Here is a 27,105-nt window from a genome sequence, read left to right on the forward strand (position 1 = left end):
AAGGGGGGCTGATTTGCTGGCCCATCCTCCCTAGGCCCCTCAGCTCCGCCACAGTCCAGCCTTGGGACACAAGGCTGCTCAGGCTGCAGGGATGTGACACCAGCCCAAGTCACCGAGGCCTGTGGGGAATATCGTTGGGGTTTATTTTGTGTGTGTGTGTGTGTGTGTGTGTTTTCCCCACACATTGTTCTTTATCCATTCATCCGTCGGTGGACACTTAGGTTGTTTACATATCTTGGGTACTGTAAGTGATGCTGCAGTAGATAAGAGGATGTAGATACCTCTTTGAATTAGTATTTTTCTGTTCTGCAGATAAACACCCGGAAGCGGATTTAGTGAGTCCTATGTTAGCTCTGTTTTTAAATTTTTTGAGGAACCTCTGTGTTTTCCGTAGTGGGTGCAGAAATTTACATTCCCAGCAATAGTCTACATGTGTTCCATTCCCATCCTCCCCAACACATTTCTTTTGTTAACGGCCACTATAACAGTTGTAAAGTGATATCTCATTACTGTCTTGTTTGTATTGGAAAACTTCACAGATTTTCCTGAGCACTGTGTACCTGTTTTGGATGTATACTTCCTGTCATTATAAGCCCTCTCTCATGCTGTTATATTCCAGACTCTCCACATCCTCCAAGCCTCTCAAATAATTCCTTTACTCTCTAGCGCTCAGGAAGTTTAATTGACTCTAATTAATTTAGAAGTGTTCGTTGCCTCATTCACTGCGCACCTCGGTCAAGGAGCAAAAAAGCACAGGCTTCAGTTTTCCCATACTTAACAGTGGGGCGGAGAGCAAGGGGCGTGGCTCAACTTCGCTGGCGGAACTACCAGAGTCGTCAAAACGTCGCAAAATTACCCAGCCTCGCCTGGCCGGTTTTTCCTGCGCCTGCGCAGAATCCGCCGCTGGCCTGCGGTTGGGGACTCCCTTCCGTGCCCTCGAAGACTTGGCGCTCCTCCGTGGTCCGTCTGCCTTTCTTTCGTTTTAGGCGTCGACGCAGGCGCGGCTGTTGAGCGCCGAGCAGTCGATGGAGATGGTGGCCTCGACCGCTTGAGGGGTCGTGGAGGCCCCGAGCTCGGGTCGGAGAACTGGACAGGCCTTCGCGGCTGTGGGACCGGGAAAGGTACACGGGGCTGGGCGTGCCTGCGGGGCTCTTGTCAGAAACCGGGCGGGCGGGCCGTGCGGGCGTGGGATCCGTGTGTGGTGGGTGTGACGTGCGTGGTGGGCGCTGGGGCTCTCGGGCCGCGCGTCTCGCTCGTGTGCCCGGGGTGTTTTTACTCCGTGGTTGCTTGGGGTTGTGTGAGCTCTGTAGCGTTACGCGGCTGGGGCGGCGGGGGGCTGTCTCCCAGGAGCGTTTTCTGGGTCTTCTGTGGAGGTTTAGGCGTTTGGCTTCGGGGTTTGTGTGGTGCCTATGTGAAGTTGTCGTGTGTGCTTTGTGGGGATGAGCCTTTTCACCCACCGCACTGTGGGTGCGGTGATGCGGCGCGTGCACGTCACGTTGAGTTACGTGGAGGGTGGTCGGGCGGCCGGGGGATGTGTGGTAGCTGCGGCGTGTGGCCGGAGCTCTCACGCTAGACGTGGAGTTGCAGGAGATGTGGGTTTTATTTGGACTTTGGACGTGATTTAGGGTGCGAGGCTCTCGCATATGTTGTGGACGTGGGGCCTGGCTTGGTGGTTTGTGGTGGGTATTTGGTATATGATTGTAGGGCTCGTCCGTTCATTCATTTATTCACCCTTGGAGCGTTGTTGAGATTTTCGGTGTTTTGTGCCGGGCACTGACCCGGGGAGTGTGGTGTTGGGAACGAGGACGTGGCTTCTGCTCTCAAACAGCTTACAGGCTGTTGGATTAAGTCGCTTTGTGTACCTGTGATTACAAATTGAGATAAATGCTATGAGGAGAGGTGCAGGGCTGCCCGATGGGAGAATGCGTCAAGCAAGAAATTCTCGAGGAAGTGAGGGTGTCTTGAGATATGGGGAGTGTGTGTTGGTAGCGTGAGTGCGTGGGAAGGAAGGGGGCTCGGGTGAACCCCTGGCTGGGAGGGGCCGGGAGCTGCTTTATCAGCGACCGTCTGGAAAAGGGGCTGAGATCTGAATGTATATAACCATTGGGCCTTTTAGCTAGAGGAAGAAAACAGGGACCTCGTGTTTCATTTGTTTATTTCCTGGGTCACTGCCACTCTTCAGCTTTGAGGGCTTAGGCAGTTCCTCCTCCGTGGCCCTGTTAGCAGGTCCATCCACAGCTCAAAGATGACGGTCATACATTCTCCCTGACTCTGTACTGTGGTTTGTGGCCTCAGGTTCTTGGGGAGAAATTTCTCTGCTTTTGTGGATTGGTTTTGTCTGCATTTCCCTATGGCTATGCATCTTTCTGAGGTGACATTGGAAGTGACTTTGCCGTGGCCTGATAAAACTGAAAATGTAACTTATTAAGCCCTGAATTGTATAAGCATCAGCTTCTTTTATTTTTGAAGCAGTGAGAACGTTAGGCTTGCTGGTTTATAAAGTCTAGTAAGTTTATTGGAGAAAAAGTACCCTACAAACGTAAGACACAGAATAGATTTTTCTTTTTGATCACTAGGTTTCTAATGCTCCTCCTTAGACTGAAGCTGGAATTTTGTTTGATTTGGTTTGGTTTGATTTTTAGCGCAGGTGCTATCCCTTTTATATCAGTGCCTTTTTGACAGAGGTGCAAGAGCTCCATATATGTAGTTGAATAAATGGTCAAGGTAAAGAGAGTCAAATAAAAATTTGTGCTTGTTGATAACTATTTCAGACATTTCCCCAGCGGCTAAAGTGGAATACAGATTATGAAGCTAGATCATTGGAATGAATGTTAGTGAATTGCCTTGGTATTGTGTTTACTGTTGAAGTTGTATTTTCCTTTCTTCAAGAATCTGTGCTTTCCCTTTCACTGAGTTGCCATTGTCCAGTGATGTTCTCATATCTTAGAAAGTTTTGTGTTTTGGTCTAAGGATTCGAGAAAGCAGTTTGTGTTCTCAAACTTGCACTGAAAAATGTTAAGTACCCTTCCTGAACTGTGAAAAGGACAAGGAAAATTCTCAATTGCTGCTAATTTGCCTGAATTGGTTTCCCCCCGCTTCTTTCCTTTCTTAGGACTCCTACTCCAGAGAGGATACCTCATCCAGGGCCGTGATGCCACTTCCCCATCACTTGTGTGCTGCTTGGTTAAGCTAATGCTGCGGATCCCTTGTCTCTTGTGGAGGACTCAAGCTGACTCTTGGCATGAGGACCCTGCCTTGCGGGGGTTGAGAGTGACACTGCCATGGCTTCTCTGGATGACCCAGGGGAAGTGAGGGAGGGCTTCCTCTGCCCTTTGTGCCTGAAGGACCTGCAGTCTTTCTATCAGCTGCAGTCACATTATGAGGAAGAGCACTCTGGGGAAGACCGTGATGTCAAAGGGCAAATTAAAAGTAAGAGACAGGGACTCTCTGCTTATCTCATTCTGTCACTGGGAGCTTTAACTCGTGGGATGGTTTTCATCAGCTACCATGTTGCCACCGTAATATGATAAACAATACGAAAATAATAATAATAATAGAGAACATATTTCTAGTGCTTTCCATGTGCCAGGCATTATTCAAAATCTTCCCAGTGTATTAACTTCATTTAATTCTCACGATAACTATGTGACTATGAGCCCATCTTACTGATGAGGATACCAGACACAGAGAGATTAGACACAGAGATAACTTGCCTGAAGCTGCAAAGTGAGGTAGAGCCCGGCTTTGAACCTAGTAAGTGTAATTACTGTCCTCTGCTGTCTCTTGCTAGAATGTTTGAATTACCTAACTGCCAGCCTAAGAGGGTTTGGGGTGGAATTCCTTTCCTTTGCTCTGTAAGTGGAGGCACATTGTACACCCATTTACCTGTCACAAATTCAGGCCTTCCTGCCATCCTTACTTCTTCAACTAGACCTTGTCCTCTGCAGCACAGGAAAAGGAAGATTATGGTTGAAATATAAGGAGTTAAACCCAAAAAGTTAAAACTTGGTTTTTGAGCTTCCAAGGACCCTCAGGTCCTGGAGGTTTGCAGAAAGAATTTTTCAGATTTTTGCTATACAGATTATTCATTTCCCGAACTTTAGATTCTAACCCCTAAGTATGATGCTGGTGCTCTGGAATTCACTTTCCTAGTGATTCAGTTAATAGCTGGCCACATTTCTGAAGGCAATGAGATTAAAAAGGTCTATTGCTGTATTCACAATTCTTTGTTGGGTGGGAGAGAAAGGAATGATCCATGTATTCCTAAGCGGACTCTGGTCTCCACACGTGTGAGTCACATGCCCCTTGTAATCAAAGTCTCACTCCATGTCTCACTTTTCAGTTCAGAAAAAAAGAGTTGTTGAAAGTATTAACATTTATAACTTCTGTCAAAAATATGACAAAGTCAAACATTTTCAAAATCCTGAAGGCTGCAGTGGACTAGGTGGCTTCTGGCTATAGAGGCTGGAGCAGAGTCATAACTCTGAGGAGACCCAAAAGGAAAAAAAAAGAGAAATGTATGTTCTTTCACATACATTGTTATTTCATTTGACTCTCCCAACAACCCTGCAGGAAGGTGTTGGTCTCATTTTATAGAGAAAAAGTGAGGCTCAGAGATGTGGAGTGACTTATCCAAGGTCAGATAGGAATTGATGGAGGTAGGCCTTGACCCCATGTCTTCCATCACCTCTAAGCCTAATGCTCCTCTTTGTGCGTGGCATCACTGATGAGGTGAGGCCCTGTATTCCAGTCACAGCATGCACTGCAGCTGGAAAACTAGCAAACGAAGGGACTGATTGTCTAAGGGTCCTTTGGATAACTGAAGGGCCTCCATGATTTTCAGTGAGCATCTAGTCTTAGTGCCAGCTCAACTGAGTCATATACCGTGATATCACTAAAACCTTGATGCCGGTGGGTGGAGAGATTAGAGAATGTCCTCACATTCCTGTGATGACTGCCCTTGTATTAGGGGAAAAATGTGTAAGATTATCGAGGGAATAACAGATATAGGACCTTCTGCTGCTGACTGAATTGAAGTGAGGGTTGATCCTGAGTAGTAGCTGGAGAGAGACCGGGAGTTATCAAATTTAGTTTCTCTTTTCTGTCAGTGTCTGTTTCTCTCTGCTTTTCTCTTTCTGCCTCCTTTGAGAGACAGTGAATTTCCTGCTCCTTTGGCTGTGAGGGGAAGACAGGCAAAATGAATAAGGCACCTAGATTTTAGTCCCCTTTTCTTTCATGTAGCTCATAATCACAAAGTCAAGAAGTCAAGACTTGGGCTTTCTTTTCACTAATGAAAAGGAGAAACCTGGTACTGAGTTGAAGAAATGCTTTGGGCCAATCAGATACTGGAAACTACCTCTTCAAGTGGAGTTCTTTCCTCCTACCTCTGCTTCCTTTACTTGGCTTGTTTTGGGCTCTTGGAAAACCTGGGACTGGACATAACTCTCAAAGATGTTAGCTAAGGGGCCGGGCTGCAAGCACTAAAGCCCGCTTTTATTAGGAAGGGCATTTCTAATTCTCTGTGTAGTGTCCGTTACAATGGAAGGCTGCAAGAAGGTCCTTCTTTGGTTGGCTCAAGCTTTGGTTCTAACTCTAGCATAATCTCTTAAAACTAGCCTCACCATCCCTGACAAGGGCAGGTTATGGGCTACTTTCTCTCCTAACTCACAGTATCTCACATCAGAGGGAAACTATTTATGTATATAGCCCATTGTCTTCCTGGTGCCTTCACTAGGCTTATTTATAGCTACCTTCTGTTATAAAAAAGCCATCCAAACCTTTCAGGAAGGATTCAGTGTCTAGTGCATTTTGTGTCTAGGACATTTGCCTTATCTGAGATGCATTTTTTTTAACAAAGCCTTTTCAGGACACAAGGGCTGTCAGTTGAATTTAACTTTCCTCATTTTCTCTGTTCCTCTTAATCAGCCTCTTTTTTAGGAAGCTTGAAATTTGGGAGACACTCTGGTGTTCATTAAGATTCTGATTCCATTTGTCTTGCTGGAATTTGGGAGGCAAGACCCAAGGCTAGGGAATGACTTACCGGGGGATAGACTGTACTATCCGTAATGTCCTCGGGACTCCCCTGGTGGCGCAGTGTTTAAGAATCCACCTGCCAATGCAGGGGACATGGGTTCGAGCCCTGGTCTGGGAAGATCCCATGTGCGGTGGAGCAACTAAGCCCGAGCGCCACAATTACTGAGCCTGAGCCCTAGAGCCTGCAAGCCACAACTACTGAGCCTGCGTGCCACAACTACTGAGCCTGCGTGCCACAACTACTGAGCCTACGTGCCTAGAGTCGGTGCTCCGCAACAAGAGAAGCCACCACAATGAGAAGCCCGTGCACCACAATGAAGAGTAGCCCTAGCTCGCCGCAACTAGAGGAAGCCCGAGCACAGCAACGAAGACCCACTGCAGCCAAATAACAAATAAATAAATAAAAACATAATGTCCTCATATTCCTGCTATTTAGCTCTCTCTCTTTACCTTTCGAGCTCTTGACTTGGTGTTTTTGTCCTCATAGAAGCACATAGTTCCTCTTGTGTACTTCCTTGGCCCCGAGCTGTTACAGTCCTTGAATTTCTTTAATTTTGTCTGAAGTAGTCTCTTTTATATTTTATGGCCCTAGGATTTTAGACTAGAGTTAATCATAATAATACTGCTGAAATCACAGTCTGCGGCTTTCTTATGGGACCCCAGACCCAAGAGTTCCCTTCCGTACTACATATCTAAAGTACAGATCTTTGAATTCAAGAATCTCTAGTTCAGAACCAACTTACTGGTACAGTTTGCTGATGTTCCTCAGCCTGCAGTTGAGTCTCTCCTTAACTTTATAATTGATTTAAGCAACAAGATCCCTGTGATGTATATGGGCTGGAGGATGGAATTGGACCAGTAAATGGGATTGTGACAGTGATTCTAGAAGTTTTCCTCCTTCCCCCATACTACTTATGTCCTCAGAAAATGAAAGAACCCTGATACAGGAGAAGCCATGAAATGCATTGGGACCCTGTTGATAGGTGAAATCTAAGTGCTTTTCCTATAGGACCTTGACTCTCTACTGGGTTATCTTCGTGGATTCATATGGTGTTTGTTCCATTTTTCAAGGTCTTGTCCAGAAGGCTAGGAAAGCAAAGAACAGGCTGTTGAAACGAGAAGGAGATGACCGAGCTGAATCAGGGACCCAAGGATATGAGTCTTTCAGCTATGGAGGGGTTGATCCTTACATGTGGGAACCCCAGGAGCTTGGTAAGAAATTCTTTTCATTCGTTCATTCATTCAGCAAATGTTTATTGAACATCTATATGTTTTAAGAGTTGGCTGAAGAGACACCAGTAAATCAGAATGGTTGTAAGCTTCTGAACCTTGTGTTCTAGTGGGGGGAGAAAATGGACAAGAATGAGCTGGGCCTCTGCTTTGTGTTAGGCACTGCATTAAATGCTTAAACTCTCGTTTAATCCTTACTGAACTCCATGGGGACCTCCCAGGGTCAGACAGCTAGGAAACTGCAGAACTGGGGTAGGGATCCAGGTCTTTGACATCAGCCCAGGTGCAGTCCATTGACTGGGCTGTCTCTTCTTGTGTAGACATTGATTACCTCCCTACTGAGAAGCACTGGTTCATGCAACTTAATTTTCTGAAGCATGTAATTGTGTTATCATCTGCTTCCTTTCAAAATTACCATCTTTTCGGGATGATGAAAATGTTCTAAAATTTATTTTGGTGATGGTTGCACAACCCTGTCAATATACTAAAAACCATTGAATTTGTATGCTTTAAATGGTGAATTGTATGTATTTGAATGATAACTCAGTAAAGCTTTTACCAAAAAGATCATGCCACATGGAGTTGAACTAGCTAATCTTACATGTCCTTTAACTGTTGAATGATAGTGATCATTAATATAGTATTTTCTATCCATGCGATGGGTAAATAATGATTCTTTCGTAGTAGTTTATTATACTTTGTTTTGTTTTGGGGCCGCTCTGCATGGCATGTGGGATCTTAGTTCCTCAACCAGGGATCGAACCCATGCCCCCTGCATTGGAAGTGTGGAGTCTTAACCATTGGACTGCCAGGGAAGTCCCATAGTACTTTATTATACTTTGATACTCATTATCTTGTTCACCTTTCATAAAAGCCTTGTGAGGTAGAAAGGGTAGTGATGCTCATTCCATTTATAGATGAGAACACAGGCTCTAAGAAGGGAAGTGATATTTACCCTGGGGTCATCTACCAAATAGTGCTGCTGCAGGATGTGTCTTTTATTTTATTTTTTAAATAAATTTATTTATTTTATTTACTTTTATTTTTGGCTGTGTTGGGTCTTCATTGTCGCGCACAGGCTTTCTCTAGTCGCAGCGAGCAGGGCTACTCTTCCTGTGGTGCACGGGCTTCTCATTGCAGTGGCTTCTCTTGTTGCGGAGCACGGGTTCTAGGCGTGCGGGCTCAGTAGCTGTGGCTCGCGGGCTCTAGAGCGCAGCCTCAGTAGTTGTGGCGCACGGGCTTAGTTGCTCTGCAGAATGTGGGATCTTCCCAGACCAGGGATCAAACCCATGTCCCCTGCCTTGGCAGGACGATTCTTAACCACTGCACCACCAGGGAATCCCAGAATGTGTCTTTTTGGAAGAGGAAAGTCCTAGAATTACACTATCCAATATGATAGCTACTAACTGTATGTGGCTATTTAAATAAATCAAAGTTAAATAAAATTAAAAGTCAGTTCCACAACCACACATTAGCCACATTTTAAGTGCTCAGTCTCCATGTGTGGCTAGGGGCTACCATGTTGGAGAGTGGAAACATTTTATTTTCATTATGGCAGGAGAAAAATGGCTTAAAAATAAGATTATATGCATATATTTATTAGTTACATATGAAAGACAGAAACATGAAGGAGACTTTTCAAGCATATGAATTATTAGCTTTTTGATAGCTTATTTCATGATTGCCAGTGTTAAATTATCAAGGTGATTTACTGATTAACTTACCTGTTTCAGCAACTGAAGGAAGTCAGAAATTACAAAAGGTCACGTGAATGGCAAATTTTAAAAGTTAACGTGTATTGTCACTCCTAAAAATTCGAAACTAAAATTTAATTAGGTGTTAAAGTTGATTAGGGAAGAAGAAAAGCGTGGATGCTTAAGAGTGTAGCATAAAGATCTAGATATGGTAAAGCAGCAGTCCCCAACCTTTTTGGCACCAGGGACCAGTTTCAAGGAAGACAGTTTTTCCATGGACGATGGTGGAGGGTGGATGGTTCAGGTGGTAATGTGAGCGATGGGGAGCGATGGGGAGCTGCATATGAAGGTTTGCTCGCTCTCTTGCCTTCCACTCACCTCCTGCTGTATGGCATGGGTTGGGGACCCCTGTGGTAAAGTACCTAAATGAATAGGCCATCATTGGGTGGAAGAAATGAAATGAGTGCTGGGAGGGTTGAGGGGGCAGGGCCGGCTTTCAGAAGAGGTGAGATTGAGCAGGTTATATTTCAGATGCACTGAGACAACAGGCTACTTGGTTCCATTTGTGAGAGGAGGTTTGTCCTGGGTCTTGGCTGCTGGACTGAGAAGTTACCAGTTTAACTAGCCCCCTCCAAGGGCATCTATTAGCGTTTACATTTGGGGGGCTATTTTGAGAAGGATTGTTTTTATTCTGATGAAAAACTATATTGTACCAGCTTTGAAAAGTACAGAAAAGTATGAGATGTTTAAAAATTGCCCATAATGTTACTGCCTTTTTATTTAACAAAAATTCATGTGCCAGGCAGTATTCTAAGGATTTTATAAATTTTAACTTCTGTAGTCCTGATAACAGCCCTGTGGAGTAGGTACTACTGTTTTCCCCATTTTATAGCTGAGTACTCCAAGTTACAGAGAGGTTAAGGAACTTGTCCAAGGTCACACAGTGTGTGGCAGAATTGAAACTTGAGCACAGGCTGGCCCCAGAGTTCAACCTCTGTCCTTAAGGTCTTTCCTATCATACTTTGTGGCCCCAAGGTGACCACAGTTAACATTTTAGCAAATTTCCTTCCATTTGCTTTTCTAGTTTTTTAATTTTTAATAAGACTCTAATGGACTTCCCTGGCAGTCCAGTGGTTAAGACTCCACGCTCCCAACATAGGGGGCCCAGGTTCAATCCCTGGTTGGGGAACTAAGATCCCACATACTGCATGGTGTGGCCAATAGATAGATAGATAGATAAATAAATAGATAAATATAATAAAATCCTAGAATGTTTGAAATTCAAGGTAGAGAGGCTCCCTCAGGAAAACGACAAGTCGTTTATGTCACCACCTCCCCTCCTAGGTGCTGTGAGAAGCCATCTTTCCGACTTCAAAAAACACCGAGCTGCCAGAATTGACCACTATGTCGTTGAAGTCAATAAATTAATAATCAGGTTAGAGAAGGTAAATCTTTTGTTTTAAAACACTTTTTTTCTGCAAGTATAAATCTTCTGGGGGGAGAATTACATTTCTGTAGCATGTGTCTTGTATATTGTGTATATCCAATGCTGGCAAGGGAGCACCCCACCTAGAGCTGTGCTGAGGACGTGGTGGATGGTTCTAGCCTGGGCTGGCTTTACTGAAGGTGGTGGCCCAGGTTGATGACTGGCCACATATCCCGCTTCCCTTTTTCTTCCTATGAAGGCCACTTGGCTGCTGGACAGCCTTTCTGCCTTTAGATCCTTTCCTCGTTTGGGTGTCCCAGGGACAATCACGCAGTGAGGCATAGTGTGTGATACCATGTGATGGCAAACAGAGAGGCTAGTAACCAGGCGTGTGAGGAGTACCCTGCCAGGGCCAGTGTGCAGTGTGGGAACCTCTCGTCCTGTGGTTGGTTTAAGAGTGTGTCTTCAATACCACGATCGCTCTGTTTACTTTAACCCTGGAAATGCTTGTTGTGTATAAGCTGGGTTGTGTGGTGGGCATGGCAGCAACCACAGGGGTTCAATTCTTTATGTGTACTTCGTAGGGCAGAAATATGTGACCACTTTCATTGTCCAGGAGGACTGTGGCGAATCGGGGGGTTCCCATTGCTTTCAGTAGCCACCCCACCGTGCCCTTGCCTACCCCTGGTTACTGCTTAAGCGGGTAACTGACAATAAAGAGATTGGAATGGGTCATGCGAAGGGAGGTACCTTCTGGATGCAAAGCTAATACGGTATCCCCCACAAAGTTGTTTTTGTGACATTTTGGGTTTGGAGACGACAGATAAGACTTGAGCAATGCTGGTGTGCTCATTCCCACTTGATGCTTCTGCCTGTAGAAAGTGTATACACCACCAGATTAATTCCTTCTGGCACTTTTTTCTCCTTGTCAGCTCACTGCATTTGACAGAACAAATACTGAGTCTGCGAAGATCCGAGGTAACTCTAGAACTTTGCTCACATTCCTTCTATTCTTTATCTTTCTTCTTGACCAGATCTCCTTTTTAAAATGGCCTACATTTATGTTTGTTTGGTTTTTGTTTTGTTCTTCCCAAAGCAATAGAAAAGTCCGTGGTGCCTTGGGTCAACGACCAGGATGTCCCCTTCTGTCCAGACTGTGGGAATAAGTTCAGCATCCGCAACCGCCGCCACCACTGCCGCCTCTGTGGGTCTATTATGTGCAAGAAGTGTATGGAGCTCATCAGCCTTCCCTTGGCAAGTAGGTGATGGGGAGGCGGGCCCTGGACCCTGATCTCCTTTTGAGACTAACTTGTTTACTAATTACCACTGGGTGATTTGGGGGACTTTTTAAAAAAATTAATGGCCCATGGGATCTTCATTCATTTACTTGTTTATTCCTTGAAGCCCATTACAGCCTAGACCCTGTGTTAGGGACCAGTGATTCAATGGTCTGTAACAGAGGTTGGCAAACTTTTCCCATAAAAGATCAGGTAGTAAATATTTCAGGCTTTGTGGGCCACATACGGTCTCTGTCACATTTCTTCTTCTGTTTTAAACAACCTTTTTGAAGTGTAGAAACCATATGTAGCTTGAGGGTCATACAAAAACAGGCTGGACTTGGCTTGCAGGTTGTTGTTTGCCCACGTCTGGTCTATAAGCATCAGCCATTCCTTCAGGGAGTCCAGCACCCAGCAGGGGAGACACAGTGACAAACAAGTGCTTTATAAAGAGGCAAGTATGATGAGAGAAGTTGTGTCAGGCACATGGGAGAGTTGACGGAATCTTTTTTTTAAAAATAAATTTATTTATTTATTTATTTTTGGCTGTGTTGGGTCTTCATTGCTGCCAGCGGGCTTTCTCCAATTGCGGTGAGCGGGGGCTGCTCTTCGTTGTGGTGCGCAGGCTTTTTTCATTGTGGTGGCTTCTCTTGTTAGGGAGCATGGGCTCTAGGCGTGTGGGCTTCAGTAGTTCTGGTGAGCGGGCTCAGTAGTTGTGGCTCGCAGGCTCTAGAGTGCAGGCTCAGTAGTGGTGGCGCACGGGCTTAGTTGCTCCGCGGCATGTGGGATCTTCCTGGACCAGGGCTCGAACCCGTATCTCCTGCATTGGCAGGTGGATTCTTAACCACTGCGCCACCAGGGAAGTCCCGAGTTGATGGAATCTTTGTCAGCTCTGCTTGAAGTGGCAGGTGAGGCTTTGAGAGGAGACTGTAGGAGATGGTCTTAAAACGAGCAGCGGGCTAGTCCTTTCCTTTGAGCAAAGAGTCACAGACAGCTCACCGTCATATAGAATAGGCTGTAATGTCGTAATATGAGAGCCACTGAGTGCTGCTGAGGCCGCTGCAGAGGCTGAAGAAGAGTGAGAGTGTGGGTGCTCAGGGTCAGGAGGTGACGTTTGAGAGCAGCCTTGAAACACAACTGGGACTGCAGAGAGGTGGGGCAGGCAGGCATCCTGGGGAGAGTGAAGAGCTGGTGCTTAGGCGTGGGATGTGGAAGGGCCTGGGGAAGGTTAGTAGATGAGCAGGTACAGTAGTTGGGGGTGTGAAACACTGCTTGAGAATGTGGGAATGAGGCTGTAAAGGTTAGATGGAACACAGTGTCCCAGTGGTCCAGAACTTTGAACCTCAGCTGGTTAAAGGTTGCGAAAGATGATCTCATGGGGTTTTGGCTAATTCTGGGACTTTGGGGGTGATTTTGCAACCCTGGAGAGTTCTGCTGACTCTGCATGTACCGTTGGCTGCAGGATGTCTGGATAACATGGGACAGAAGCAGATGCTTCCTCCGTCGAGCTCTGATGTCCAGCGGGCTCGCATTACCTTGATACTTCCCCTTTCTCCCTGAGGCGACTCCCTGTCTTACCTGAGACTTTATAAGCTATGTTTTGGGGACACTCTTCACCTTCCTTCTTTTGAGCTAATTAACTGACATTTACTGGGCAGCTGCTATGAGGTGGCCCTGCTGGAAAAAATATAGGGCTGCAGCTATGAATAAGACAGTTTCTACCCTCAGAATCACAGATTCCTAGGGCAGCTCTGGGGTGTACATAGAGCTATCACTACAGGGAAAAGTGGGAAGTGCTCCACAAGGGGTGATGTAGTAGAAACTGATAGAAAGGCAGATTGTTTTTGCCTCAAGGAATTGCGGGGGGCGGGGGGGCTTCCAGGAGGATGTGTCATTTGAGCTGAGCTTTGGAAGGGGTAGGAGTTGGGCGTTTGGGCGTGGGGGAAGGCCGTGGAGGGTAGCCCAGGGAGAGCCTGGGTTGTGTCTCAGGCACGGGGCAGGGCAGTAGGTGGTAAGGCCAGGTTAGGGGTGGGCTTCAGAGCCTCAGAGACAGACTGTCGTAGGCTGCCTGGCTCTTTGGCAGCTGCACTGGGCATCCATCCCACCTCAGAGCCTGAGCCCGGAAGGCAGAGGTGTGGGTGCTTCTCGCCTGTGGGCAGAGCCTGCTCTCGTGCCACCCCCACCGTTGGACTCCACTGCTGTTGTGGCTGGTGGGGTGATTGGAGGCTGTGGGCTCACTGCTGCCTGTCCTGTGTTGTGCTTTACAGACAAGCTCACCAGTGCCAGCAAGGACTCCCTGAGCACTCATACCAGCCCCAGCCAGTCACCCAACAGTGTCCACGGCTCCCGCCGGGCCAGTATCAGCAGCGTGAGCAGCGTGAGCTCTGTCCTGGACGAGAAGGATGACGACCGGATCCGCTGCTGTACACACTGCAAGGACACACTACTCAAGAGAGAGCAGCAGATCGATGAGAAGGAGCACACCCCTGACATCGTGAAGCTCTACGAGGTGATTCGTGTGTGGCCTTGAGTCTGATTCGAGAGATCTGGCTGTTGGTTATATACATGCCTGCAGATTTTGGAGAATGCTTTGGGAAGTCATTCCCTTGAATCATTTTTAGTTTTTGCCAAAGGGCACTAGCTAGGGCCCTGGGTGAGTCGCAGAGTCACTGGATATGTTGCAACAAACTTGTTCCCTCACCCTTTCATGCCCACTTGACAGCGGGGTGGGGGGGTGGTTAGGGGCTTCTGTGGCCCAGGGGCAGGAGGAGGAAGGGTGGTTGCCAGGCGGTGTGGACAAGTTCTGTGGGTGGGCAGGAGCTGGAGCTGGTGGTGAAGAGTGGGCTGGAAGAGTCCTGCCACACTCACTTGGAGTTTGAGAAACTGCCCGGAGGCTTAGAGCTTCCTCTTTTAAGTCCATTCAAATGCCTCAGCTCTCTTTACTACCAGCAACCCTGGAATGCCTTCAGTAGATGCTGCTTTAAAGGAGCAGAGTGTGGTGCCAGAAGCTGGGATTTAGAGTCAGACTGGGTGTGAGCCTGGCTCGGCCTCCTAATGGCCAGGTGAGGCCTGCAAGATGAGAAGGATGAGCCAGGTTGGGGTTGGGCAGGGAGGTGGTAGGAAACGGGGAGGAGGAAACCCGCCCAGGCATCGGAAGCAGTTTGTGCAAAACTGAGCAGAGGAGGGGTGTATCCTTTTTTTTTTTTTTTTAATAGATTTTATTTATTTATTTTTGGCTGCTTGGGCTTCATTGCTGCGCGTGGGCTTTCTCTAGTTGCGGCTAGCAGGGGTTACTCTTCGTTGTGGTGCGTGGGTTTCTCATTGCGGTGGCTTCTCTTGTTGCGGAGCATGGGCTCTAGGCACGCGGTTTTCAGTAGTTGTGGCACGTGGGCTTCAGTAGTTGTGGCTCGCAGGCTCTGAGCTCAGGCTAAGTAGTTGTGGAGCACGGGCTTAGTTGCTCCGCGGCATGTGGGATCTTCCTGGGCCAGGGCTCGAACCCATGTCCCCTGCATTGGCAGGCGGATGTTTAACCACTGTGCCACCAGGGAAGCCCCAAGGAGGGATGTGTTTTTGTCTGATGATCACTGAATGGTCACTGGTAGCAGTTCTGTAGGTCACAGTGGCTGTATTTCTGAAACCACCATGAAAATACTCAGGCTACTAGAAATGGTGTTAATTAAACCCTTGCTGAGCTGCAGATGTAGCCATTGTCCATCCTTTATGTGGAGCTCATGATCTGACAACTCATTTTTGTAAATAGCTGCCACGCTTTTGGCTTCCTTCTTTTTTGAAGTGAGCCCTGGCAGTGCCTTGTGCTGCTATCTGGCATCACCTGGCAGATACAGGACATAACAACTAATTTCTTTTCTCTACCTTGGTAAACTCAGATGACTTGTGTCCTGGAAGGCCTTGCTCCTCTCAGAAACATCCGGTCAAACATCTGGGCTTCCCTGGTGGCACAGTGGTTAAGAATCTGCCTGCCAGTGCAGGGAACACGGGTTCGAGCCCTGGTCTGGGAAGATCCCACATGCCGCGGAGCAACTAAGCTCGTGCTCCACAACTACTGAGCCTGGGCTCTAGAGCCTGCAAGCCACAACTACTGAGCCCGCGTGCCACAACTACTGAAGCCTGTGTGCCTAGAGCCCACGCTCCGCAACAAGAGAAGCCACCGCAATGAGAAGCCCGCGCACCGCAACGAAGAGTAGCCCCCGCTCACCGCAACTAGAGAAAGCCCACGCACAGCAACAAAGACCCAACGCAGCCAAAAATAAATAAATTTATTAAAAAAAAAAGGTTCACCCTCGCTTTCTTTCCTTCCTGCAAGCTTTTCTTGTAGAGTAGGTCTAAATCAGGAAATTGATAACAACAAACAAAACAAAACAGAGCTAAAAACCACTCTCTGCACTTTTTTCCTTTTATAAAACTGCACATTTTAAATACATCTGTTGATTCAACATAACCTCTGGGTAGGCTTTTCTGTACCTTGAGAGCACAACTCACCTCTTCTTTTTTGTTCTTAGAAATTACGACTTTGCATGGAGAAAGTTGACCAAAAAGCTCCTGAATACATCAGGATGGCAGCATCATTAAAGTAAGCTGTTCCTCTCTGTTTTACTAATTTAGTGGTGACTGTTTTCTGGCATTTTAGGTCAATTCTTTAGTAGGTGAAAATGACATTCCTAACTCTGCCCAGGCTTTTCTTCTGCCACTGACTGCAGAGAATCTTCGTCATATCTGTATTTCTTTGGGGTGCATGTTACAGTCCTGTGTAGTCATGTTCAGTCATGTGACCCCAGCTTTTCTGATTGAGCGGGTTTAGGAAGGGCCTTGGACGATAAGCACCACTGCCAAGTGCAGCATCCGGAGGTGAGCAAGGGCACTGTGCCTCATGCTTGTGCCTGGGTAGATGCCATTCAGGGTGACACTGAGGTGTCAGGGCTGAGAGCAGACATTTCCTTTAGGTCAGGGGTTGGCAGACTTTGGCCCTCGGGCCGCATCTAGTGTGCCATCTCTTCTTTTAAAATTAAGATTTAATTCACACACCATAAAATTCACCCTTTTAAAGTGTACAGTTCAGTGGTTTTGGTACAACCATCACATCACATTTAGTACAACATTCACAAAATTGTACACCCATCAGCACTGTCTTCATTCTGAAACACTTTCATCATCCTAGTAAGAAACCCCATACCTGTTAGCAGTCCCTGCTCCATCTCCCTTTCTCTGGCAACCACTAGTCTGCTTTCTGTCTATGGATTTGCCTAGTTTGGATATTTCATGTAAATAGAATCATAGATATATGATCTTTTGTGTCTGGCTTTTTTCACATAATGTAAAGTTTTCAAGATTCATCCCTGTTGTAGCATGTGTCAGTGCATCATTCCTTTTGTGTGAAGGCTCCGTGTGGGTAGACCACATTTTGTTTATCCATTAGTCCCTTGGTGAACATTTGAGTTTTTCCACTTTTGGCTATTGGGAATAATGCTTCTATCAATATTCATGTATAGGTGTTTTGTGGACATATACTTTTATTTCTCTTGGGTATATACCTAGGAGTGGAGTTCTTGGGTCATATGGTAACTCTGTGTTTAACTTTTTGAGGAATTGCCAGACAGTTTTCCAAAATGACTGCACCATTTTACATTCCCATCAGCGGTGTATGAGACTTTGAATTTCTCCACATTCTTGCCCACACTTATTTCAACATTATAAATTCAATGTTATTGGGACACAGCCATGCCTGTTTGTTTGATTACTGTAGCTGATTTTGCACTACAGCAGCAGAGTTGAATAGTTGCAACAGAGACTGTATGGGCCTCCATAGCCAGGGGGGAGCTACCGTTGCTAAGCATGTTTCCAGGTGTCTAACTCTTACGCCTCCAAAGACCAGTTCTGAAGTGCTTTAAGTAAGTGCCTTTCAGTCTGTCACTCATTCACTCAGTGGATATTTAGCAAGCACGAGTTACGTGCCAAGTGCTGTTCTGGGTCCTGGGGCTGCAGCAGTGGACAGTGGAGACAGCTTCATTATCATGGGAGTGCAGACCGTAACCAAGTGAACAAGTAACGCACATGATAATAATGCCAGGCATGATAGGTGCTCCGAGGAGATTATAGTTGGTTGATGTGACTGAGACCAGGGCAGTGATTTCGGATTTGGGCCAACCCTGTTATTTTCCACGTGACTTGGCGTTATCAAGACAAAGTGCAAGTCTTTTTAGTTCTGATCTGATGTTCTTTTTGCAAACTGTGCAGTTAGAGATGATGAAACAACTTTATTGAATCTGCAGATTACAGCACACACCAAGATTTTTCCAGCTAGGCCTGCCTTATAGATGGAAAACAGGTAAACACAGCAGTTCTTTCTGTTTATTTAACTTAAATTGCTGTTGCTTCAGGAAGAGAGTTGAGTGGCCATTGCTGAGGCTGGATTAATAGCTTGGAGATCATTTGAAATGTTTCTCTTCACAGTAAACATTGTTTAAGCTTGTCCCATGTGCTAGTTACTAGGGGTATAAAAATGAAAAGCCATGATCACTGCACTTGGAGTTCAGCAGTCTGGTGGGAATGGCAGACTAGTAAAGGAACAATTCTAAGACCACATGATAACTGTTGCTGTTCCTCTGAGACTGGGGTTAAGCCACCTCTGGCCTTCCCTGATGTCCCATCCTCCACCCTGGGCAGAGTTACTCCCTCTCACCTCCTTTCTTGAGTTGGAGTCCAAGTGATTTTCTCACACAGGGAGCAATTGTTCGTGAGACCTGGGAGCATGGGGCAACTGACAGTGCCACGTGGGCCGTGGCTTGGATTCCTTGGTCAGCTTTCCTATCATTCCTCCGCTCCCTGGGTAGTCTTTGAGTGAGAAAAGAAAGTGCCTTCTCCTCTTACGTGGTCTGACCAACTCATTTAGTAAACCACTTCAACCGTCTTACTAGATGCACTGAAATTGTTCACGGAAAGTAGGCTGAAGTAGATTCAGTCACATTTATTTTGGCAATGAGCTTAGGAGCTGGTCCTCAAAGACCTCGGCACTAGTGTGTCCCTATGGTGTCTGCAAATTAAAAGCAGTTTCTAGTTGATTAGCACTTGTATTTTGAAAAGGAATGAGCACTGCAATATATGCAAGAGTCTGAAATGCCATTTGGAGAGAATTAACTGTCTACCCCTCTGTGAGTCCTTTTACACCACACTGTCCGTTCAGTGCGATGACATTTAGATCAAACATCTCTGTGATTTCTCCCTAGTGCTGGAGAGACAACCTACAGTCTGGAACATGCCAATGACCTTCGAGTGGAAGTGCAGAAAGTGTATGAGCTAATAGACGCTTTAAGGTAAGGTCTGTTAGGTGATGTCTTACGTGCTGCCTTGAGTGGAGGAGGTGCTTTGTTAATGAGTGGTGGGCGGCCAGCAGACCTGAGCTTACCCAGTCCTGGTGATAGTGGGAGTGTGTGAGGAGGAGGCTGAGGGAGTTGCCAGCTCTGGCACTCAGTGCATCTCAGTAACTTTCGGTTAAGGATTTCTATTGTTCATTATTATTAAAGGAATAGGAGTTGATTGACACCAGCTGTGTGCCAGTCACTGACTACTTCCACACAGAGTAGCTCCTTTATTATACCATGGTTACCCTGTGAGGTAGAGATTAACATCCCCATTTTATAGGTGAGAGAATGCACCACAGCTAGAAGAAGGACTGGAGCCCAGATGGAAACACAGATTCTTTTCTTCAAGTTGACTGCTGCCTTGGTTTTTTTTGGCCGCGCTGTGCAGCTTGTGGGATCTCAGTTCCCTGACCAGGGATCGAACTGAGGCCCATGGCAGTGAAAGCGCCGAGTCTTAACCACTGGACCACCAGGGGAGTCCCAGTCACTGCTTTTTTTTTTTTTTTTTTTAGTCGCTGCTTTTTAACTGTGGATTGGCTGTTGGGGTTACATCAGCCCTTTGCAGTGTAGGAAGTACTGTGACTCAGAACAGAGATGCGGAACTCTTGTCCATCTGTACGTGCAGGGCTAGCTACGTGGTTTAGGGTCTGCTGCAAAATGAAAATTCAGGTCCCTTGTTCAAAATTAAGGATTGTAAGACAGTGATAGCAGAATATGAAACCAAGCACAGGGCCCTTCTGCTGTGCTGGTCACTCACGCACGATGCTGGCCCTGCACCAGTGGTCAGTGCCTCGATGGCTGAGTGTTTGTCGTTCACCCTGTGCTTGTTTGGGGCCTTGGGTACAGCCAAAGGGTAAGAAATGGGCTTTGCCTGCAAGGACATTTCAGTGGAGTCTCTAACCCATTTCTCTACACATGTTGCTGGCATGCAAGCCTGGTGACTCGGGACTTTTCACCCATGTTTCTGAGGCTGGCAGTGCCTGTTACAGTGATGTATTTGTTCCAATTCAGTAAGAAGATCTTAACCTTAGACTTGAAGCAGGACCCTCCACCACATCCAAACACTTTACGGCTACAGAGGATGATCAGATACTCAGCTACGCTTTTTGTGCAGGTAAAGCCATCCTGGGGTGGCAGAAGCGCCGCACTCGCCTGCCCTGCTCTTCTACCACTCTGAAGGCAGATTGGGCCAATGGCTTGTTTATTTTCTGTTTGTACATTTATTACTTTTTAAGGTTATAAATGTGTCAGTCACATCTAGAGAAAAATCTGGATGTCAAAGAAAAGTAAATATTCCTTTTAGTCCTATGTCCTTAACACCATCCTGCCTCATTCTGATACATTTTCTTTTTTATTCCATTTGCACTGGTTATATAAAGTAGTTACATATGCTACTTATAGTAACTTATATAAGTAGCATATTTGCAAGTTTAGGCCTTCTCATTGCTGAATTTTATATCATAAGCCCTTTTTTTTTTTTTGGTGGCGCCACATGGCATGCAGGATTTCTAGTTCCCCGACCAGGGATCGAACCCATGCCCTCCGCAGTGGAAACACCAAGTCTTAATGACTGTAGTGCCAGGGAAGTCCCATAAGAACTTTTTTATGTGGTCCTCAAACAGCTCTTGTTTGAATGACTACAGAATAGTGCTCTGTGTACACTATCCTTTAACTATTCCCCTTTCACTGGGCATTTGATAGATTCCCATTTTTTGCTGTTGAGGATTGCCTGATGGACATACTTGCACATAGCATTTCCTCCTTGGGATAAGCTCCTACGGGACTCTTCCTGGGCCATTGGTTTGGAGGAAACAGGTGACAAGGGCGCACTAGACGTAGGTGGTTGGATCTAAGTTGTTTCTACCTCAGAAAGCCCTTGTGAGAGTCACAGTCAATCCCCTGTGGGGCTCCTGACAGAGATCTAAGCGTCCTGTTGGGTTAGTTTCCCAACATCGTAATGCAGAGAATGAGGCCCTTCCTGCTTTTGATTAGTGGCTGTATTCCACAGTCATTTGATGAGTGCCTGCTGAGTCCCAGGCAGTGTTCTAGGTGCTGGGTATCCTGCCATGAGTAAAGACAGACATTCCTGTTCTCATAAAGCTTGTATTATAGAGAGGGGGATAGAAAAGAAACAACTAAAAAGTATAGCTTAAGAGGGTGGAGAGTGCTGTGGAGAAACGTAAAGAGCGTGGGGTTGGGGCTTTGACGGAGGCTTACGGATGTAGACAGGGAGGGCAGGAAAAGGCCCCACTGAGAGGGCAAATAACTGGGATGTCTGGTGTTGATCATTTCATCAGGAAAAGGCTGGCCTATTTGGAAGTTGGCTCTGCTCCGATTTCAGCGTTAGGTCCTTCCCTGCTCTGCTCATTAACGTGATTGTCCGAGAGTGGGGTAGTTTAGCTTAAGTGGGCTCTCACTAGAGGGCTTCAGGTTCACTTTTTCTCCTAAAAGGGTTTAAGTGTAAAATTGCCTGTGACCCCCTACAGGAAAAGTTGCTTGGTTTGATGTCACTGCCAACCAAAGAACAGTTTGAGGAACTGAAAAAGAAAAGGAAGCAGGAAGTGGAGAGGAAGAAGATCCTGGAGAGACGGGTGAGTGAAGCTCAGGGATGCTGGCGTCCTGGCTTCTTCCCTGCGGCTCCCTTGAGCGCAGAGGCTTCCTCAGGCTCCCAGGAGGTCCTGTGAGGTTGTCGTTAAGTCAGAACCTCTCACTCTCTCTAGTTTGCATTCTCCTTCTGTTCTGTTTCTGGCCTCTCTCATCTTCAGAGGTCAGGGTAATTATTTTTCTCTCCAGGTCCTATTTTTCTTTCAGAGGTTCTACTGATTTTCTCCTGTCCAGAATACCATAGAGACTGGCAATCCTCCCCCTGGTACAAGCTGCAGAGGACCCAGACACCAGGGAGTTCTTTCTAGAACACTTTGGAATATGCAGTATTAAACAGAATAATATGTGTATTTAAGATTGTGAGGTTCTAGTGTAGATGAATGGTAATAGACCTCAGAGATTTAAGACAAGTACGTGGCCAGTGAATCTAAGATTGAGAAAAGCTTATCCCTTAACTTACTGTTATTTGGTATTTTAATTTTGAAAATCAGGGTGTGTCCCTCCTTCCCTTCTGATAAAAAAGCCTGATTTGATTTTAGCAGTTGGATATCGTAGTCCTGAGGTGGAGAATTGGAGTCTCACTGACACAGGGATAGCGGGACCGCAGAGGGTGGCTGGCGGTGTGGCTGTTGGCCTGGTGACCGTGTTTCTTCTCTTTGGCTTTGGTGTCTCCCCAGGCTGCCCTGGAATCCCAGCGAAGGCTTGAGGAAAGGCGCAGTGACCTGGTGTCTCATGCGACCAACGGGGAGGTGGTGTCCCTTCGCGGGGGCCATGCCCCGTTGAGAAAGGCTGAGGGCTGGCTCCCGCTCTCTGGAGGTCAAGGGCAGGTCGAAGACTCGGACCCACTCCTCCAGCAGATCCACAACATCACATCCTTTATCAGGCAGGCTAAGGCCGCGGGCCGGATGGATGAAGTGCGTACGCTGCAGGAGAACCTGCGCCAACTGCAGGACGAGTATGACCAGCAGCAGACAGAGAAGGCCATTGAGTTGTCCCGGAGGCAGGCCGAGGAGGAGGACCTGCAGCGGGAACAGCTGCAGATGCTGAGGGAACGCGAGCGGGAACGAGAACGGGAGCAGTTCCAGGCGGCATCTCTGCACACGCGGACTCGGTCCCTGGACTTCCGAGAAATCAGGCCTTTTCAGTTGGAGCCAGGCAGAGAGCCTCGCAACCACCTTGCTCATGCCTTGGATCTGGGCTGTTCCCCAGCTCAGAGCAGTGCGGCACCCAAGACCCCTTCACCCAGCTCGGCTCTCGAGCCCATCAGACTGTGGTCTGGGCCCCCAGCCCTTGGCCAGGAATTCTTCCCCCAGAGCACCACGTCGCAGCACAATGAGGTGCCCTCCCTAAATCCCTTTGATGAGGAAGACCTCTCCAGCCCTGCAGCAGAGGGCACGGCCAGCCCTCCTGCTGCAGAGCCTCCTCTCGGCCCTCCAGCCTGTGTCCTCAAGGAGTACAATCCTTTTGAGGAGGAGGAGGAAGAGGAGGCAGTGGCAGGGAATCCCTTCACTAGCCCAGACAGTCCAGCCCCCAGCCCCTTTGACGAGGAAGATGGGCATCCCCCTCAGAGACCCTCAGGACCTCCTGTTCCTGGCAGCCCCTTCGAGGAGGCCCCCTGTACTAACCCGTTCGAGATGGACAGTGAGAGCGGGCAGGAGGGCGAGGAGCCCATAGAGGAGGAGCTCCTCCTCCAGCAGATCGACAACATCAAGGCGTACATCTTCGATGCCAAGCAGTGCGGCCGCCTGGACGAGGTGGAGGTGCTGACGGAGAACCTGAGGGAGCTGAAGCACACCCTGGCCAAACAGAAGAGGGGCGCCGACTGACCATGATGGGCAGGGCGCCTTTGGGGCCTGGCAGGAGCCAGGGGAGCAGGAGGGAGGGCTGCTGGAGTTGATGGACAAGGAGGAAGGGCGAGATTTAAGCTGCACGCAGGTCAGCGGGGGAGGAATCTGCTGTTTCGTGCTGTGCACTTGGAGCTTTTTCCATGATAGTTGAATAATAAAATGGGAACTAGAACAGGAAGAATCAGCATGCATTTGCTGTTTTTCCTGTTTTTTTTTTTTTTTTTTTATAATTGGGTTTTCCCTTTAGAAGGGAATTTAAAACTTCACTGCCGAGATATAACTAAGCGCAGTTCTGTTGGGCCCTGGGCAGAAATGGCTACTGTGTACCTCTTGCAGCCATTTGCTCCTGCCTGGTGTTTGGTCATTATGCAGTATTATAGGGCAGCCTTATATAGGGCCCTTCCTTTAGCCAAGACAGACAAGATAAAGTCCTGTAAATTTTACTCGGCTCTGGAGGAAGTCTGTCCCCATTAGGGTATTATGTTGCTTTTACCTGGGACTTCCACTGCTCTACTGGGCACATTCTGCCTGTACAATGGAAGGGGGAGGTCTTGCTATGAAGGCAGTATTTAAGACCCAGGAAAGCCCAGCACCTCTTCTTAAGAGTGGGTAATGGTGGTGAGGTTTCACCGGGGTCTGTTTCCCTCTTTGACTTCTTGTTTGTCTCTTTCAGGAAGTTAAACTCCCAGTGCAGGGGTATCACTGTGAGTCTGATCGTGAACTTTTTACAAAACAGGAGTGGGTAACTTTTTGGTTGATGGAGGTGGTATAATTTGGGAGAAGAGTCTCTATCCAAGTGTGGCTCTGTGGAACTGAATGACCGCTGGGACAATTGTCTGTCCCCAGAGAAAGCTTCCTCTAGAGCTTTGGCAAAATAACTCTGAGCTGGGCTTTTTCAGACTTTTTCATAGTTTAGGAATTGGTGACCAGGAAGCTCTTGTGGAACATTGTCAGAAGAGTTAAAGCTCCCCTGAGTCAGAAGGTCAATTAAAATAACTTCCAAGGCTAGTTGATGAGCCTTCTTCCCTTTTGGTTCATCTTGTGCTGACCGTGGACACTGGTGAGATATTTTTTTACCAATGTTTAGTATTAAGAAACTGAAATGGGGAATTCCCTGATGGTTCAGTGGTTAGGACTCGGCGCTTTCATTGCTGACGGCACGGGTTCAATCCCTGATCAAGGAACTAAGATCCTGCACAGTGCACCGTGTGGCTGGGGAAAAAAAAAAAAGAAACTGAAATGTTTGAAAGAGGCACAACCCAGGATCATTTTGGTAGAATCGCAGTACTTGAACTCTTCACCAATTAAGGGCAAAAAGGGAAATTGTTAATTTAGCTCTGGTGCTTAGGTTTACAGGAACATAACCCTTAACTGACATCTGCCATCTTGATACCCAAGTGTGCTCAGCTCTGGGTAGAGTTCCTGCAATTATGCTTGTTAACTACTGAACAATAACTGACCACTAGTCACTTTATACCCCTTAACTAACTCTGGGTCATACTGTCAATGGTTAATGGTGTGAGAGTTGAAATTCACTTTGTTACATTCTGGGACGACCTCTCTTGATCTTGGGAAGGTCTGAAAAACATTGTGGTGTAAAGGTAATCTGTTTTTGTATTGACACTATTCACATTTCTTTAGCACCTGCTGGATCTTTGGGCTGAATGAGGGGGTCCTGTATGGGGATGTGGGAATGGGGAGTGGGTGGGTGGAGGGTGTGTGGAGGACCCCTCGAGTCTGGGTTCTCTTCACAAAGGAATGTGAGTGGGTTTGAGGTCAGCCAGTTACCAACCTTGCTGATTGTCATGGTTTTGGGAAGTTGGCCGTCAGGCATATAAAATGTTGCCCGGTACAGGCATTTTTTCTTCCTCAGGGTCATTGCCCTTCATGCTGTTACTCTGGAGGGATTTATGGATGGCTGCATGCTCCTCCCTGCTCAGTCTGTCTTTTCTCTTTGACTGAAGAGAAGGAAGCTCTCTGTGCCGAAAAGCAGGTAGTTCCAAAAGCTAAATGCTGGTCTCCCTCATGATTACTTTTCTAATGAGAATATATCTCTTTTAGTTAGTTGGTGGTTTCAATTAAGACTAGTTTACCAAACATACCCTTTCTCTGAAATCAATTGCAGGTGGCAATGTATAAGTAACTAAGAGCATTGAGAGCCACTAATATAAGAAACATGTTTTTAAGCTAAAAAAAAGAAATTTTTTAACTGAATATACTAAATCAAACTAAAACCCTCTGATGTGATTGAATTCTTCCACGGCTGTATGTTTCCATTTAATTCTTCCATGGCTATATTCTCCTATAATCACAGACATGACCGGAGTTAGAATTCTCTATCCCTCGGAATTCACACGGGCACAAAGTTGGATTTACAGGGATGGGTTAACGTCAGGGAAGAGATGGCCTATGAATTGCAACCACAACTTCAGGTTTTTGCCTCGTGTGAATAGTTCCCCCGTCCTGCAGTCCTTCATCGCAAACAGCTCCATCTCATCGGAAAATGGGCAAGTCCTTGATACGGCGTTGGCAGATGTCCCTAGACACAGATCATGTATGCAAGAGACTTTGGGGATTCAGGCATCAAATGAAGCTGGCTTTTCCCTGTTATGCCTTGTCTGTATTTTCCCTTGTCTAATACACTAAGGACGCTTACTCGTTATGCTTGCTGCTCAATGTGTCTCTTCTGTTCAGATACTAAAATGTACCTGAATCAATCAAGAGCCACGTGGTAGGTTGGACGTTGGCATAGGTGATGGGACTCAGGGTGAGAAGCTGGTCTCTTTACCAGGTCACAGACTGTGGTAGTAGATTATGCTGGTCATCTGACAGTGACAGACAGTTTGAAGGTCATTGATTTGCATGCACTACTCTGAGGCCTTGTATTGGAACCTTTTTTAAAAAAATAAAATAACGTGTTAGTGGTTGGGGGTGTGTGTGAGTATGTGCACACATGTTGCGAGTAAGAATTACCAGATAACATCTCTCCCCTCCTTTCTTAATAATTTCTGAGTATCAGAAGACAGCCCAGCTCCTGTGTTACCTGTGTGGTTAAGGCCTCCGGACAAAATCAGGGTCACTGGGCTCTTAACAGGGGTTAAGTATGGGTTCAAGTTCTGTCCTTATCTTTAGTTATTCCTGCAGTGTTGATTAAATGAACTGTCTTCGGCAGGTGTCGTGCAAAACCCTTTGAGGTGGTTAATCAGGTGTTCAGCTGACAGATGAAGAAACTGGTTGAGAGAGATGAGCCTGGCTGGGGTCAAAAAGCCAGTCAGTGGTGGAAGGAGGATTTAAAGCCCAGTCTGCCTCACTCGCTTGCCCTATGTAGCAAGGAGGGTTCCACGTGGGTCAGGTACAGTGGGAGTGCTCAAGCAAGGTTTGTGGCCCAAAGGTAGCGGAAGTGGGCGACGGGGAAAGAGATTGGAAGCTGCTGAGTGGATCTCTGATATTGCCATCACTTGGACCTTTGAGACCTCCCAGGACTAAACCAGGAGGAGGTAATATTTAGCGCTCACTCTGGGTCAGACAGAATGCCAAGTATTATGTATGCGTACCTCATTTAATCCTCTCAACAGCTCCAGTTTACAGATGAAAAAATGAGTGTGGTGAGGTTAAGCC

At 46.9% G+C, this 27,105-nt stretch overlaps 1 protein-coding gene across 1 annotated transcript; it reads left to right on the plus strand.

Moving 5' to 3' along the window:
- The first annotated feature begins 927 nt into the window (after positions 1-927).
- RBSN (rabenosyn, RAB effector) lies at positions 928-26,410 on the plus strand. The gene is made up of 12 exons (XM_060023096.1): positions 928-1,121; positions 3,113-3,429; positions 7,105-7,245; positions 10,302-10,402; positions 11,316-11,361; positions 11,480-11,641; positions 13,928-14,169; positions 16,181-16,251; positions 18,902-18,988; positions 20,048-20,150; positions 21,523-21,627; positions 22,318-26,410. The coding sequence occupies exons 2-12, from the start codon at positions 3,282-3,284 to the stop codon at positions 23,464-23,466; spliced, it is 2,355 nt and encodes a 784-aa protein (XP_059879079.1). The 5' UTR covers positions 928-1,121; positions 3,113-3,281; the 3' UTR covers positions 23,467-26,410.
- Positions 26,411-27,105: the final 695 nt, after the last annotated feature.

This window comes from Delphinus delphis, chromosome 10 (genome assembly GCF_949987515.2).
Source record: "Delphinus delphis chromosome 10, mDelDel1.2, whole genome shotgun sequence".
Lineage (NCBI taxonomy): Eukaryota > Metazoa > Chordata > Mammalia > Artiodactyla > Delphinidae > Delphinus > Delphinus delphis.